The 14,505-nt window shown below is 34.8% G+C and overlaps 1 protein-coding gene and 1 long non-coding RNA gene across 4 annotated transcripts in view; both read left to right on the plus strand.

Moving 5' to 3' along the window:
* LOC115446359 (scavenger receptor class B member 1) overlaps positions 1-14,418 on the plus strand; it is a 61,015-nt gene extending 46,597 nt beyond the window's left edge. For all 3 annotated transcript variants that reach the window (XM_030172982.2, XM_030172983.2, XM_030172981.2), the window contains 9 exons: positions 885-976; positions 1,511-1,674; positions 1,953-2,097; positions 6,358-6,558; positions 7,495-7,722; positions 8,171-8,285; positions 8,515-8,665; positions 9,026-9,167; positions 11,976-14,418. In XM_030172982.2, coding sequence (XP_030028842.1) covers positions 885-976; positions 1,511-1,674; positions 1,953-2,097; positions 6,358-6,558; positions 7,495-7,722; positions 8,171-8,285; positions 8,515-8,665; positions 9,026-9,167; positions 11,976-12,467 — 1,730 coding nt within the window. In that variant the 3' untranslated portion in view covers positions 12,468-14,418. The remainder of the gene's footprint in view (positions 1-884; positions 977-1,510; positions 1,675-1,952; positions 2,098-6,357; positions 6,559-7,494; positions 7,723-8,170; positions 8,286-8,514; positions 8,666-9,025; positions 9,168-11,975) is intronic.
* On the plus strand, positions 9,492-10,627 carry LOC119190950. Its single transcript, XR_005113307.1, has 2 exons — positions 9,492-9,635; positions 10,524-10,627. It is a non-coding gene; the product is annotated as an uncharacterized LOC119190950 (long non-coding RNA).
* Positions 14,419-14,505: the final 87 nt, after the last annotated feature.

Here is a 14,505-nt window from a genome sequence, read left to right on the forward strand (position 1 = left end):
GAAATTTCTATATTCGAAATTTCTTCCAGGTTTCCTCACGATGTTTTCCTTCACCGTTAAAGCGAACGATAAATTCACAAAGAATACACACATGATTTTAGAAAAGTCAGAGGTGTGCGCCCTTGGGATTTGAACCTACGAACATTCGTCTTGGCAGTCCGTTCCACACCCAACTAGGCTATCGCCGCTATCCTGAGAACTATAAACTACTTTTATCCCGGTTTTTCTTTCCATGTGGACGGAGCTGCATAAAACCCGGCATAGTGGCCCACATAAGTGTGTCGCGTTCCGGGATCAGCCTTATATCGGTTTCAAAATGGCCGGTATATCTGTGTCGACTAGCAGAGGGTACTCATCTCACGTCAGTGAACACTTTATCTGGACAACTTATAGTTACGTTTCGTATTATGAGATATACTGAGATCTCTTGTACCTTCCCTAATCCCTTTTCCTTTCATCTGAGTTAAAGTCCACGAGTACTGATATTGCGAGCCTTTATGGCCAGTTGAAATCACATAAAATCAGGCACTCTTATTACCTCCAACTATTCTATAACCCATATTCAGAATCCCCTTTGAAATCGATTTAAAAAAAAAGCAAAATGACGCAGTGATTTTAAAAAATATGGATAACATTGGAGTAAAGCTATAAATAATGTTATTGTATTACATTAATATTGATTGCCGTTGTTATTTTGTGCGCAAATCATTCATCTTATACGTTCGAATACATAATATGCATTCTTTTATTATTATTACATTCTTAGCATTGTTAGAATGATGATTAAATGTAGCAAATTATTTATTGTAACAATAAAGTATTACTCACAGCAATGCTTATGTGAAATTGTAGTATTTATTTATGATTGTATTTCTTTGTTCCAGGTCTGTTCATACTACTAATGCTGGGTTTCTTCTCTCTAGCAGCTGGCTGTTTCATCTTATTTTTGAGGCCATACGATTTCTTCTTTAACCAGGTAAATATTTAATCATTATTAATTTTATCGACATCATCGTGTAAATAATCACCAATATTAATATCTTAATCATCATTTTTATTATTATTATTATTCTATCCTTTAAAGCTCTGTGTATGTCTCATATACACACACTCACACCTTTTATCCTCGAAGGGCTAGGCAGAGGCGGAACTGATGCACCCACTCTTCGCCGAGTATGTTCCATCCCATGATGTGATAGGGGGCGGGCGTGTCGCCATATCAGGCACAAATTCTAGACTATAGGCTGATACTGAGTAGAAAATCCAATATCACTTTGCCCAAACTGGGGCTCGAACCCGAGACCTCAGCACTGCAGTGGTACCATAACACAACTACGCCGCCGAGACAGTCATATATCGCGCATAAGCTGCAAAAAGAATTTGGATTTATTTGACCTCCGCCCCAGACCTGATGCCATTTCCTCTGAAATTCCAAACACAGATAAGGTTCGAAAAAATATAAAAAAGCAGTAATTGTGCATTTTAATTATTTTATTTGATGTCGTTCCAGAAAGCGGTATTCCAAGACCAAGGCGAGATTTTCGAAATGTGGCGGAAACCGGAAGTGGAATTGTATACTAAGGTGTATCTTTTCAACATCACCAACGCTGAAGCGTATATGGCAGGCACTGAAGACATCATCAAGGTTAAGGAAGTTGGCCCTTATGTCTACAGGTTCGTAGAGTACAATTTGAATTGTATTTTTAGTAGGTGTAATAGTGAAAATAATTTGGACAGCATAAGGTTAGACGCTATAAGAGGTAAAAGAAATTGCAGCAATTCGTTCTACTTTCGCAGTAGTGTTTAAAAGCGAGTTTAAAGTGTATTTACACCATAATATGCCTTATATTATACCTTAAGATTTACTAACCCTATATGACACAAATGCAATTTGCTATGACAATTTCTCTGTGAAAGTCAACAGCCTTAATGACTTATTGTTCTTTTTTCAGAGAGGCGCTGGAACACAAAATAGTGAATTTCAATGAAAACGGAACCCTCTCTGCCATCCCTTTCCATCCACTAACTTGGGTGGAAGAGCTTTCAGAAGGAAACAAAGAAGATGACATGTTATTCCTACCCAACATCGCTTTGTTGGTGAGTTTACCTGATACTCCTACCTACAATTACAAAAGGTTTCTCAAAACAAATAAACACACATAACGCATTTATCCCCGAAGTGGTATGCAGAGTCGCAACCAGGGAACCCACTTTTCGTCAAGTGTGTTCCATCCCATAATGTGATAGAGGGCGAGTCTATCGCCATATCGGGCTCAAATTCTAAACTCCGGGTTGATACTGAGCAGAAAACCCAAATGTCAATTTGCCCGAACCGGGATTCGAACCCAGGACCTCAAAGCGCTGCCATGCGCATGCAGTACAACTACGCCACCGAGGCCAATAGCTTTCTCAAATGTTAGAATTCGTCTTATTCACATGCTTCTGTGTTTATACCACCAGTAATTAGATTGTCTTCTTCTGGTTTCTATGCCAGCACTATTTCGTGTCACTATGAAGGTGCTTATAGCCAGAAATTATTGGATATTTTGAAAATTACCCTTCCGTCTATGTTGTTGACGATTGAGAAACATACTATGTTACCTAACGATGCTTGTAATATAATTTTTTATGATAATTGATCAAAATATTTATATTTTAATAAATGTAGAAGTGTATTGCATGAATCCTACATAAAGTAAGATATATAATGAAAACACAAGTGTTTTAGTCACAAAATCGATATTTCATTCATAAATAGTTTAGGTCTGACGAAACATTTTATAGGCGTATCATTTGCATGCTTGGTGCTTGTACGTGTAATGTCAAATAACATAAATACGAGAGGGGTATACGAAATATGTACAAACATTTATTATGGTTAATATATAATGGCTTATATTTAACATATACTTAGTCCTGTGCCCAAACAGTGTAGATAGAGATAGATGGAAATATTCAACGCCAATTTCCGCTCTACATGATAGGACTCATTGCTACAATAAGACTTATTCTCATCATGGCCGTACAGTGCCTATGTTTGGATCAAGAATTGCGTCCAGTAAACCATAATGATTTCTTATATTCTTATATGTTAGATATTAAAATTAAACTTTTTTCGGATTTTATCTCCATGACTGACCGCCCGTGACCATGAAGGCTGCAAAAACTTCGAAACAACGGCAGAAAATTAAAATATGAAAACGGCTACAAAATCCGAAAAATAGTTTAATTTTAATGTCCAGTAATCCAGATCAAGGTTTCTATCATTAGAACACAAATGTTTACAATTTTAAAGATTGCAGAAAACCATTTAGCAATGTACGCACTCATTGTGCATCTGTATATTTGATGATCCGATTTGTATACACAGTTCGTTGACCCGTACATTATAGTAAGGTTCAATGGACCTGACATATAGCTTGGAAGGTTGACGTTGGAATTGTATGTCGAAATCCGCGGCATTGCAATCGCCATTTGCGAAACGATGCATCTGTGCATAAGCTCGAATAAGCAAGAATTGGAAATAATAAATATTTTACATATTTATTTATGCGCTAATATACGTACCTGTACATATATCGATGCATAAATGTCAAGGCATTCTCTCAGTGGATCTTAGTGGTATAAACAATTAATTATTTAATCTATATTAATATATTTATTTATTTATTTACCGTATTATTATTTACTTACAATATTTGCTAGTGGCACCCAAAATAAGCTACGCTTGTATCTTGGGCTGCCACAATAAAAGTTACATATCAGTATTTAGTCGCAAGCAGAAAAAAATGCAATGTATAATACTTAACTTTGAACAAAATAATAAAAAGTAATAATAATTAAATTGTAGAAATTAAGTGAGCAAACAAATCTTAGGATACACTGGAACAAGTTTAAAGCATAACATGATCAGTAGTAATTTTCTGTACCAAGAGTTTATGTGTATGAGCTAATTGTTTGGCAAGGTGTATATGAGAACGTGTTTGTGGAGCGGAGTGTGGTCTATGTAGGATGAATTAATGTTGTGATGTGTGGTGAACGGTGGTGATGAACGATAGATACTTTGATAATATAAGGAATTATTCTATTAATATGTTTGTGTACCTATTTATTAGGTTTTCTGTTTCAACGTAATCGAGGCGTAGGAGAAAATTGGTCAACTTTGTTTTTGCTGCGTGATTGGTGCAGTCTTTATGGGAGCAGTCTTTTCTTTTATGAAGCTGAAGATGTTTGAACGCACTAATCTCGGAGACTGCTAAACAGATTGTATATTTTTTCACTCATAGGAAGGTACCTGAGTGCAATAGACATCGTTTTATCTTGGCAAAACATTTATCCCAGTAAAACTTTTTCTAGTTAAATGGTAATTCTTTATATACTATACCAGTCTCCATTACACCATAGTATTTATATATACGAATCTGATCGTCAAATATACAGATGCACTATGAGTGCGTACATTGCTAAATGGTTTTCTCAATCTTTAAAATTGTAAGCATTTATGTTTTAATGACAGAAATCTTGAGCTGAATAACTGGACAATACAATTAAACTATTTTTCGGATTTTGTAGCGGTTTTTCATATTTTAATTTTCTCCCGTCGTTTCGAAGTTTTTGCAGCCTTCATGGTCACGGGCGGTCAGTCATGGAGATAAAATTCGAAAAAAGTTTAATTTTAATATCTAACATGCGTAAATATAAGAAATCATTATGGTTTACTGGATGCAATTCTTGATCCAAACATAGGCACTGTACGGCCATGATGAGGATAAGTCTTATTGTAGCAATGAGTCCTATCATGTAGAGCGGAAATTGGCGTTGAATATTTCCATCTATCTCTATCTACACTGTTTGGGCACAGGACTAAGTATATGTTAAATATAAGCCATTACATATTAACTATAATAAATATTTATACATATTTGATGAGACAAATATAAATCTCGCTTACACAGTCATAAATATTTAAAAAAAACATCAGAATATATATTCTGATGTTTTTTTCGGCATATGCCCGAGTAATGTGAGGGTGTGTCGCGAAAATAATTGATCTCCAAGTGGAAGTCCGTTAAACGCCTGTAATTTCGATAGAATCATCGTGTAATCGGCATTTAAGAAGACTACAAAACCGAGGAAAAACATATGTTTTAAAAAGGCAGCAGATAGTTTAGATCTCCGAAAACCACAAACGCAACAAAAGTCTATAATTTACATCAGTTTGGGTGAAGTCTAAAACTAATCAATTGTTAATTAAACAATCTTAGGGGAGAGGGGTTGAATCCTACCTAAAATCCCCCACAGGCTGTCCATGTGTAAGATAATGGTACGCTGTACAACAGTCGAATTAATCCAATGGTAGTATACACTAATTATATTACGTCTACTTCACAGCAACAACTTTAAAATCTCTCATTAACGTCTCGAGAGTTCTCGACTCCTCGCACACAACCTTGTCATTTTCTAAATTGGTTTTAATGACTGAGACGTACACTATCAAGGTTTTATTGCTAATATTGCATGCGGAAATAAATTTGGTTCGGAAGTTTTGTTTTGACCAACCTTAAATAATTATACATGCATGAGTCAGAAAGACTGTTATATATTTATCGATCTAATAAAGACGTAGACGATTAAAGCAGAATTGGTGTGTAGGGTTGGTAAATTTACTCGTTTGATGATAGATATGATGGTAGCTGCCTTTGAACAGTGAGCTTAAAACCTTTCTTGTTAGTGGTAGGATATATTTTATATCCGCCCGAATAGCGACCACTGTACACAAGATGTTAAAACCCGCCATAGTGGCCTACGTAAGTGTGTCGCGTTACCGGATATATTATATCCGGTACCAATAGGCCGGCATAATTGTACCGACTTTCGAGGGGTAATCATCTCTCGTCAGTCGCCTTTCTATTGGATCCCACTCCACTTACAATCCGATGGTAATATCCCATCTAAACAGAATTTTACGCAGAATTACTAACTAGCGCAAACTTCATCGGAAACAATAAACTGCGGTTTTTCGAAGGTTGTAGACCTTAAAAGGTGGGTTTAAGATAATAAAGTCTAAATTAGTCAATATCGCCCACCCAACAAATTAGGTGTCCTCCATTTGATCCTTCCTTACTATGAATTGAAATCTGTCTCACACATTATGCAAAGTTCTGTTGCTTTTGTTATACCCAGATGTTCTTTTCACTGTGTCTGTCTCTCGTAGACCCTCAGAGGTCCACGGGAGACTTGATGTGGGTCTATCTCGGCGTGACCAAAAAATGGGGGCACACAATTTGCCCGCAAAACCCTAACTATCTCTAACCATATTATCAATTATTCACTAAAATGATCTGTTTACAATTGCAGAGCATAGCGAACGTGGTGTCCACAAAGGATTTCATGACACGCTTCGGGCTGAACAACCTGATCACCGTCACCAACAGCCAGCCTCTAGCCAGGATGACTGCGAGAGAGTTCATGATGGGCTACCAGTCTCCCCTGATGACCCTCGGCAACACCTTCCTTCCAGGCTGGATCTATTTTGATAAACTGGGACTTATTGACCGGGTATGTTACTATACTTCTAGTGCAGCGTATTTGAGTTGTGTACTTGCGGACGAGGTTCAAATCCCAAGTCAGTAAATTTTTTTGTGTTTTGTGACACAATTTTGGAACTGGATTCTCCAAAGTCTAAGCGAAATCCTTGCAAGAAACATACAACAGTATGCAAATGCATGACATCTTATCACTGACATGAGCATTTTATATCTACCTACTCGATGTATAACTTCATAATCTTTGTAATTAGAAATCACTGACATTTGAAAGTACATAGCAAATATGTGTAAGAAAATGGATTGGATGACCTAGAATCTACATAGCCGATTGATGTTTGACGTTGAATGTTTATTAACTTGTGAAAAGGTGTACCACGTATTAATAACCTCGTCAGATACAAGCTAATTACATTTCGATGCAGTTTGTATTGACTTGTTGTTAAGTCAATATTAATGACAGATTTAGCAAGTCCAATATCAATCTTCCATTATATCTGTAACAAATACATACAACTTTTATTGAAGTGTCAGTTGGTAATGTAGAAATATCAGCGTAGGCGATTTACTTTAAGGGGATATAACGAGGCCTTGTTTTCAGGGTAAAACCGCAAAACAACTACTAAAATACGTAGAATTAAATGAGCTATTGACCTAAATGCGTCACAATATGTTAATGCAAAGTAAATATAAAATATAACAACTTTATCTCTAAAAGGATTGTCTCTTATTTTTCGCTGGGAAAAAACGTGTTATCACTTCCACCATTTGTAGGGTGAGTGGAACGATTACAGAGTTAGAGTTACAACCCTATCAGATAATGTAATGGGACACGTCTGTCGCCATTTATTATATTATTACTTATCGCCTCTTCGGAGATATTTTGATCCAGACAGCTCGGCTTTTCTAATCGTATACAAATAAGTTTTATTAAATTATTAATTCCCAGATGTACGACTTCAACGGAGATTTCGAGACCGTCTTCACCGGCGAAACTGACGTCACGATCTCCGGCCTCATCGATACCTACCGAGGTTCCACCGACCTCCCACAATGGGAGGGCAAGCACTGCTCCAACGTCCAGTACGCCTCCGACGGCACCAAGTTCAAAAGTGGCGTGGGCAAGAATGAGTCCATTCTGTTTTATAGGAAGAGTTTGTGCCGCGCTGCGCCTTTGGTGAGTTATTAAAAATATTCAATTTAGTCTTTTTTACTTCCTTCTTCTAGACTCCTAAAGCGACTGGCCATAAAGCTGTTCATCAAATATCATTGCTACAATAAGCGACCACTTTGTATAGTTTATCTAACACGATATACGGACTAGATACATCCAGTGGTCAGGCAGGCGGTTTGTCAAAATAAGTCATATCTTCGGGTATAATACAATGTTGCCCATAATCCACTTTCGAGTAGGAAAGTAGGTAGAATTTTCTACATACTATCATAGTATAGTCTTTATCTATTTAGTTATTTTGATTTACTCATTCTTATACATCTAAGGCAAAGAGTAAATATATTCAATAGAAACCAGGCTAAACAAGAAGTACAAATGACAGTCTCATCGCAATATATAATTGCTATATCAAAAATAAAAGGAAAATATATCTATATACGTTTTATTCCAGATTCCAGTGGAAGAAGGAGTACGAAGTGGTATCAGAGGCTACAAATATATATTCCCCGAGCATATGTTGGACAACGGAAAATATTTAGAAGACAACAAATGCTTCTGCAGGAAAGGTAGAATATTTTACCATGATCTATAATAACCCATATACATATTTAGGAACTATTCTATCTTGGATCTTTCATTTATCATCAATAAAAGTTGTTCTTTTGCATACGAATCTCTTACCTTATAAACCTGCAAGTTTGAGGTGTGAAAACTTCTTTTGGATTACCAAGAAAGCCAAGAGTTATCTGTTTTTAGAGTAACCGTAATTAACCAGTCTTTCCATTACCTTTCCAGGGAGATGTCTACCAGATGGCTTGATTGACGTCACAGATTGCTATTACGGATTCCCCATCGCACTTTCGTATCCCCATTTCTACCAGGGGGACCAAGTTCTGTTTAGCAAAGTCCAGGGATTGCATCCGATTAAGGAACAACATGAAACTAGGTACGTTGGATTATATGTCTTATGCGAAATATTTATTAAGGTGTTTTCACTAAGTTAAATCAACATCTTCTACACGCAAGTAGAATAATTAACTTTCTAGTTACTTCTGTTAAGTTTTAGTTAGGTGTTAACACTCGCCATAGTGGCCTAGGTAAATGTGTAGCATTCCGGGATTAGTTGTGTTGACTGTTGAGGTCGACCCCACTCACTTTACCATCAGATGCAATGGGGTCACTTAGCAAAATAAAAAACAAATAGAAAGAAACTTCCAAAACTATAAATAATTATGTTAACTAGAAGGCTGGAATGGATTTATATCAATTTATTTTAAATAATGTTTATTTAATATTTGTGTTCCAGGTTTTGGATCCAACCAGAATCAGGTCTTCCACTAGACGTGAGCTCTAAGTTCCAGATCAACATGGCTCTTGGTGATATTACTAACATCAATAATGCTGAGAGATTTGCAAACATGTACCTGCCAATGCTCTGGTTTGATATTGTAAGTATTATTAATATAATTTATGTTATTCACAATCATATTGATTTTGATTAATGTTAAAGATTTATGGTCTTATTCATAATAAAACCCTTATCGAAGGTATAAATCGCAAATAGTTAAAACGTCCTATAAGCTTATCGAGCATTCGATAAAATTTCTTATTCATAATGGTTTCATAAACCTCCGATAACAAAAAGGCCTTTAAATGTGCACAATGTTGCCATTTCGTAGAAAAAAAATAATTTAAATAAGTTCTACCAATTACTACCAAGTTTTGTCTCTGGAAACAGAGAATAAAAAAAATTGTCTGTCATTGTCACAATGGCGTTTGTCAAAAAAGTAAATAAAATAAATACAGGAGGAAAATTTATTTGTTGTTCTCGAAATTCTTTGTAAAACTTGGAAGAACGCAGGCAGCAAATTGCGATAAAATGGTAGAGAAGTGAAAAGTAGTTGGAGGAAGACAAGGTTGGTGCAGCTCTTTTCTGTATTTGAACGTTTGCGATATGCATTCCTGCATTACTAACTATTACTTTTTTTACAAGATTATGTTGAAGAAATTGATTAGGGAGCGGGTATGAACCCGTTCCCTAACCAAAACCTTCCCTAAAAAGAATATGAATTCTTGAACGTGAATGTCGTCACGAACTACAATTTCATATAGGTGTCGTAGATTCATTTGGGGAGCTGTGCTAACTGAAATGTAATATTGCTACTCATGCATTGCGCATGTCCAACAATACGCACTATGATAGCCACTCTTAAAATATTCATATAAATAAAATATTTGGATAATATAAAATAGTGATTATGTACCCTGGTGGCATTCAGCACAAATAATAAAGTTTAAAACAGCACAATGAAATATAAAAGGAATAAATCAATTTTATTTTGTAGATAATGTTCATTGTGCCTCCTCAGACCTCACTTCCAATAGAAAATATAAAGGAGATATGTATGTATCCATTTTATGCTATAATCATGTAGGATATTGTTGTTTTAGGTAGGTCATAAGTAAAATATATGTTTGAGGTCTTTATTAGTTAATGTAAAATGGAAAATAAATAAAACCTTTATTTATCATGTAGGCATATATATAAAAGGCTCTTATGACAAGTCAACATATAATCAAATATGATTTACAATTTGTAAAGACCACCGATTAAGGCATGCATATGATGCATTATTATATTATAATCCACCTCCACCTGGAAATATAAGGGAGGTATTAACAAATCATCATTAAGTAATTTATAATTTATACTATAATCCTGTGGGATACTACTGTTGTATATTTGAATAAACATTTTTTTTATTTCAAATTATGTTGAATGCTTATACATTGCATAATTTCAGGTTTGTCCCACATCTGCAGAATAAATTGCAACAATAGAAGTGCAACACAGAAAAGAGTTGCATGCTATTCAGATGGACAATGAGCTCCAGTGAAATAAAAAAATAAAATTGAGATATATTAATAAAAGAAAAATATAAATTTTATAAAAATAAATGACAATGACTAACTTTAATTATGTTGTATAATTAGTTACCTTTCAGTGTGAACAACTTTAGTCTAGATTTTGGGTCAATGATGATAATAATTGATACTGACACCTCTTCAATATTGGACACACTGTTCTGTGGCATATATCTCTCTTTGAGCAATTGCAATGTTGTGTAACACTGCAAGAGCCACAATAGTAGTCTTCACATTGCCAAATTTAAGATATGCCATGAAACAGGCATTGAAAATGCTGTTTCCACACACCAAAGTTCTTGTTGCAATATCCGGGAGTTATGAGTGCTGCTTTGCCATCTAACAATATCTCTGATCTGAAGATTAGCATCACAATTCACCTACAACAAACCTTTAAATCTTACCTGAACAACAAGATTGAGGAAATAATATCCTTTTCTATATAGTGTTAGCCTGCATCAACCATATTTTTTATTGTTAAGTATATGGGTGTAGAAAATACAACCAATTATAGATGGGCAGTCTTTTACATGGTGAAATTCCAACCTTAACAAGGGTTCCTCTGAAAAGAAGTGGGGCATAATTATAATCTGCAGCATGTAATACGAGCGCACGCTCCACTTTGCTACATAGTATACCACTGGTAGTGGCTTTAGATAATCCATAGAGGTGTCCAACATCTTACATCTATTAAGAAAACGAACCTAAAAGTAGCTCATCATTAGGTATACGTATTTACCGAAGTCTGTATAAATATGGAATAGAATTAACTTACCTCATGACGATCCCAACATGTCAATACAGTTGATTAATACTTGCAATTCTGGTGATTTGCCACAACCTATACGGTGAAACAGCAACTCTTCGCGGACTATCAGTCACTTATAAATGCAGCCGTATGTTTGGAAAAATAATACCGTTTACGGAATTCATAATTATCCAGAGAAAACGGATCTAATTTCTGACGAGACATTTTTCTACCTAAAGCAGCCTAGCTTGCATTTTTAATACGTAACTAAATAAAATTATTTCTTAAAACGAAAATGATCGAAATGTTGTTTACTTCTAAGTACAGACTGACTTTGGCAACAAGCGTCAAACACGAAACAGCTGACCGACGTCAGCCATTTTTTTGCTATCGAACGCTTAACATAGGTGTAAAGACGGGGGTTAGGCTCGATAAATTAAAGCATCTTTATCGGAGACTTTTAGCGCAATTGAACCATTATGAATACCAATTTTTTACATGCCTCCGATAACGCCCAGATAAACTTCCGATAATTCTGATAGTTTTATTATGAATAAGACCGTTACTCTTTGCCTTTTTACAGAGAATGTATACACTACCGCCATCTCTGGAGCAGCGTTTCAAACTCTACCTCAACGTGCTACCAATCGTTGAACAAGTGGCCATGTACCTTTTGTTCGTCACTGGCGCTTGTCTCATCTTCCTCACCGTCTACATCCTGACCTTCAAGGTCATGTTCAAGTCCCTGGATAAAAACAACTTCCCCAATGACCCCTGGAGCGAAAAACCAAATGGAATCTACGCCCCTTGCGAAGCACCTTTAGATGAAAAAATTTTAAAACTCAATCACAAAATAAATGGAATCTACGATACTATAATCAGAGATGAAATGAAAAATAATAGAAATTCAAACGATCTAGACAAATACATGGCTGTGAATCAGTCCGATAGTGATGAAGACTGCAAGTATCTTGAAGTTGTTGATGATGGCAGTGAATTTGATGATGTAAAGCCGCAGCCGTCGAAGGTAAAAGATTTAAGTGAGAAGAAGGGTTCGGTGCATTTGGCCGATTGAGTTTTGGGTGTAATTGGTTGAGCCAATTCTCGCCCTAGGCTGAATAATCGATTGTGTCCTTTAACAATTGTAATATTGGGACGTAAAATCGATTGTGATTTTTATGATCATGTAGTTCCGATTGATTTTTGGTAATTGTTTTGTCAGATAATTTTCTAATCATGGAAATTTAAAATAACATATATTGTATGAATCATATTTTTTAGATCACTAAAAAATAATCGAATTTATTATACAAAGTAAAGCAATTACTATACGTCCTACTCGAATAAATGTACGAACTCGATGATTTGACTGACATTTGCTCAAATAGAAATGTGATACCACGCATTTTCAGTGAAGTTTGCAATTTACTTTCAACAAGTGCCTCAAACTGTGTAAATTCAATTTTATTGATAGACAACTAAAATTGTATTAATTTATATTATAATAATTAAACTTTAATGTATATATCAAAATAGTAGCGCCATCTTTGAATTAGAATTAAGCATTACTAAAACATTTAGAGCTCGGTCCGAATTATTAATATATATTATACAAAATGTCATCATATCATTTTAGTAAGCGCGCGTTACAAACGCACGAAATACAATTCCAGCAAAAAAAACCACTGCACAATTTTTTGTCGCAGGCTACCGATCACACATCAACATATATTGTATTTCTTACTCCACAGATCTCTATAGCATTTCCTTCTTTTTATTTATTTATTAGTTATAGGTACCGTGAAATATGTTCCGATCACGTAGTTTGATAATAAAATAAACAATGAAACATAAAATACTTCTAAAAATTTAGGCTGTATGTAATCGCCTCCGTGATTTATTAACAGCGAATCCAAATTCTCTATATAACAAGGTTAAAAAAGTGTTACAGTAACTCCACATTAGTTTGGGGAAAGGGCAAATAGAAAAAAATGTTGTTTCGTATGAAGTTTAAACGTCATTCCCATTTCAAAGATTTGTTTTCTTTAAAAGTTGTACTAAATAACGTTGGTTAGTAAATTTATATCTGCTATTTGCAAGCTCTTGCCAATCGTCTTGCCTTTTATGAGGAGTTAAATAACTCGTACAAAAGATATTCAAATAATTTGTGTTATTAAAATATTTCACGACATTCTTTAGCGTACTAATACGGGTTCTGGTCTTGGCAAGTATTCATGTTTCAATATAGTTCCAGTGACTGATGCCGCAGTTAAATGAAATCAAAGTTGCATTTCCCATTAATATTTTTTGGTTCGGTGCCGGCGGTTAATGACTTCCATGTCCAATAAATATTTTGATACATTTTGACAATATTAATAGGCTTCAAAAATTCGGGACCAAAATCTAGCCATACAAATTAGCGTAATACAATTAGTGATAATTAAATTTTGTAACTACATTTTCGTAGTAATTAATTAGTGTTAAGCTGAAACTTAATTTATTTTTTAGTTACATCAAAAATTAAATTTCAGCTTCTGTGGGTCCAAAAGTCCATGTAATTTTAATTATAAGAGAAGCATTGTTTATGAAATAATTATTAAAAACAGCTGCAATTATTTACATAGGAATGGACCGCAACGAATTTTATTGTGATAATTTAGACTATATCTATTATATAAGCTACGTTTCCATTAGTTTAAGAATCGTCGAAAATGGCGTTTTGACGCCACGATTTATTTATATTTTTGAGGTAAAATATACTAGCAACCTTAGGAGAGACATTATTAACTATTAATTTTCTGATAGAGTCCAAATAGGCTCATTCTTTATTAATTTAATCTTCCAGGTCAATGCTGAGTATAAAGCATTTAATCATACAAAGAAATATACATCAACGGTTAATAAAACGCGGCGTGAAAACGCTTGTTTTTAAATAACCTCAGATAACTTTTAAGTATTGTTTACGTTCGGTACTTGGAATATAAATGTAAGCATTTTTTAATAATTGAATATAAAATGAAGAATTACACTGTCTTTTTATTTCCTCCTTAACGATTTTGTTAACGTTTATAATTGTAGTACAACAATAAATATTGAGTACTTACAACAAAATT

This window comes from Manduca sexta, chromosome 28, assembly GCF_014839805.1.
Source record: "Manduca sexta isolate Smith_Timp_Sample1 chromosome 28, JHU_Msex_v1.0, whole genome shotgun sequence".
In the NCBI taxonomy this organism is placed as follows: Eukaryota; Metazoa; Arthropoda; class Insecta; order Lepidoptera; family Sphingidae; genus Manduca; species Manduca sexta.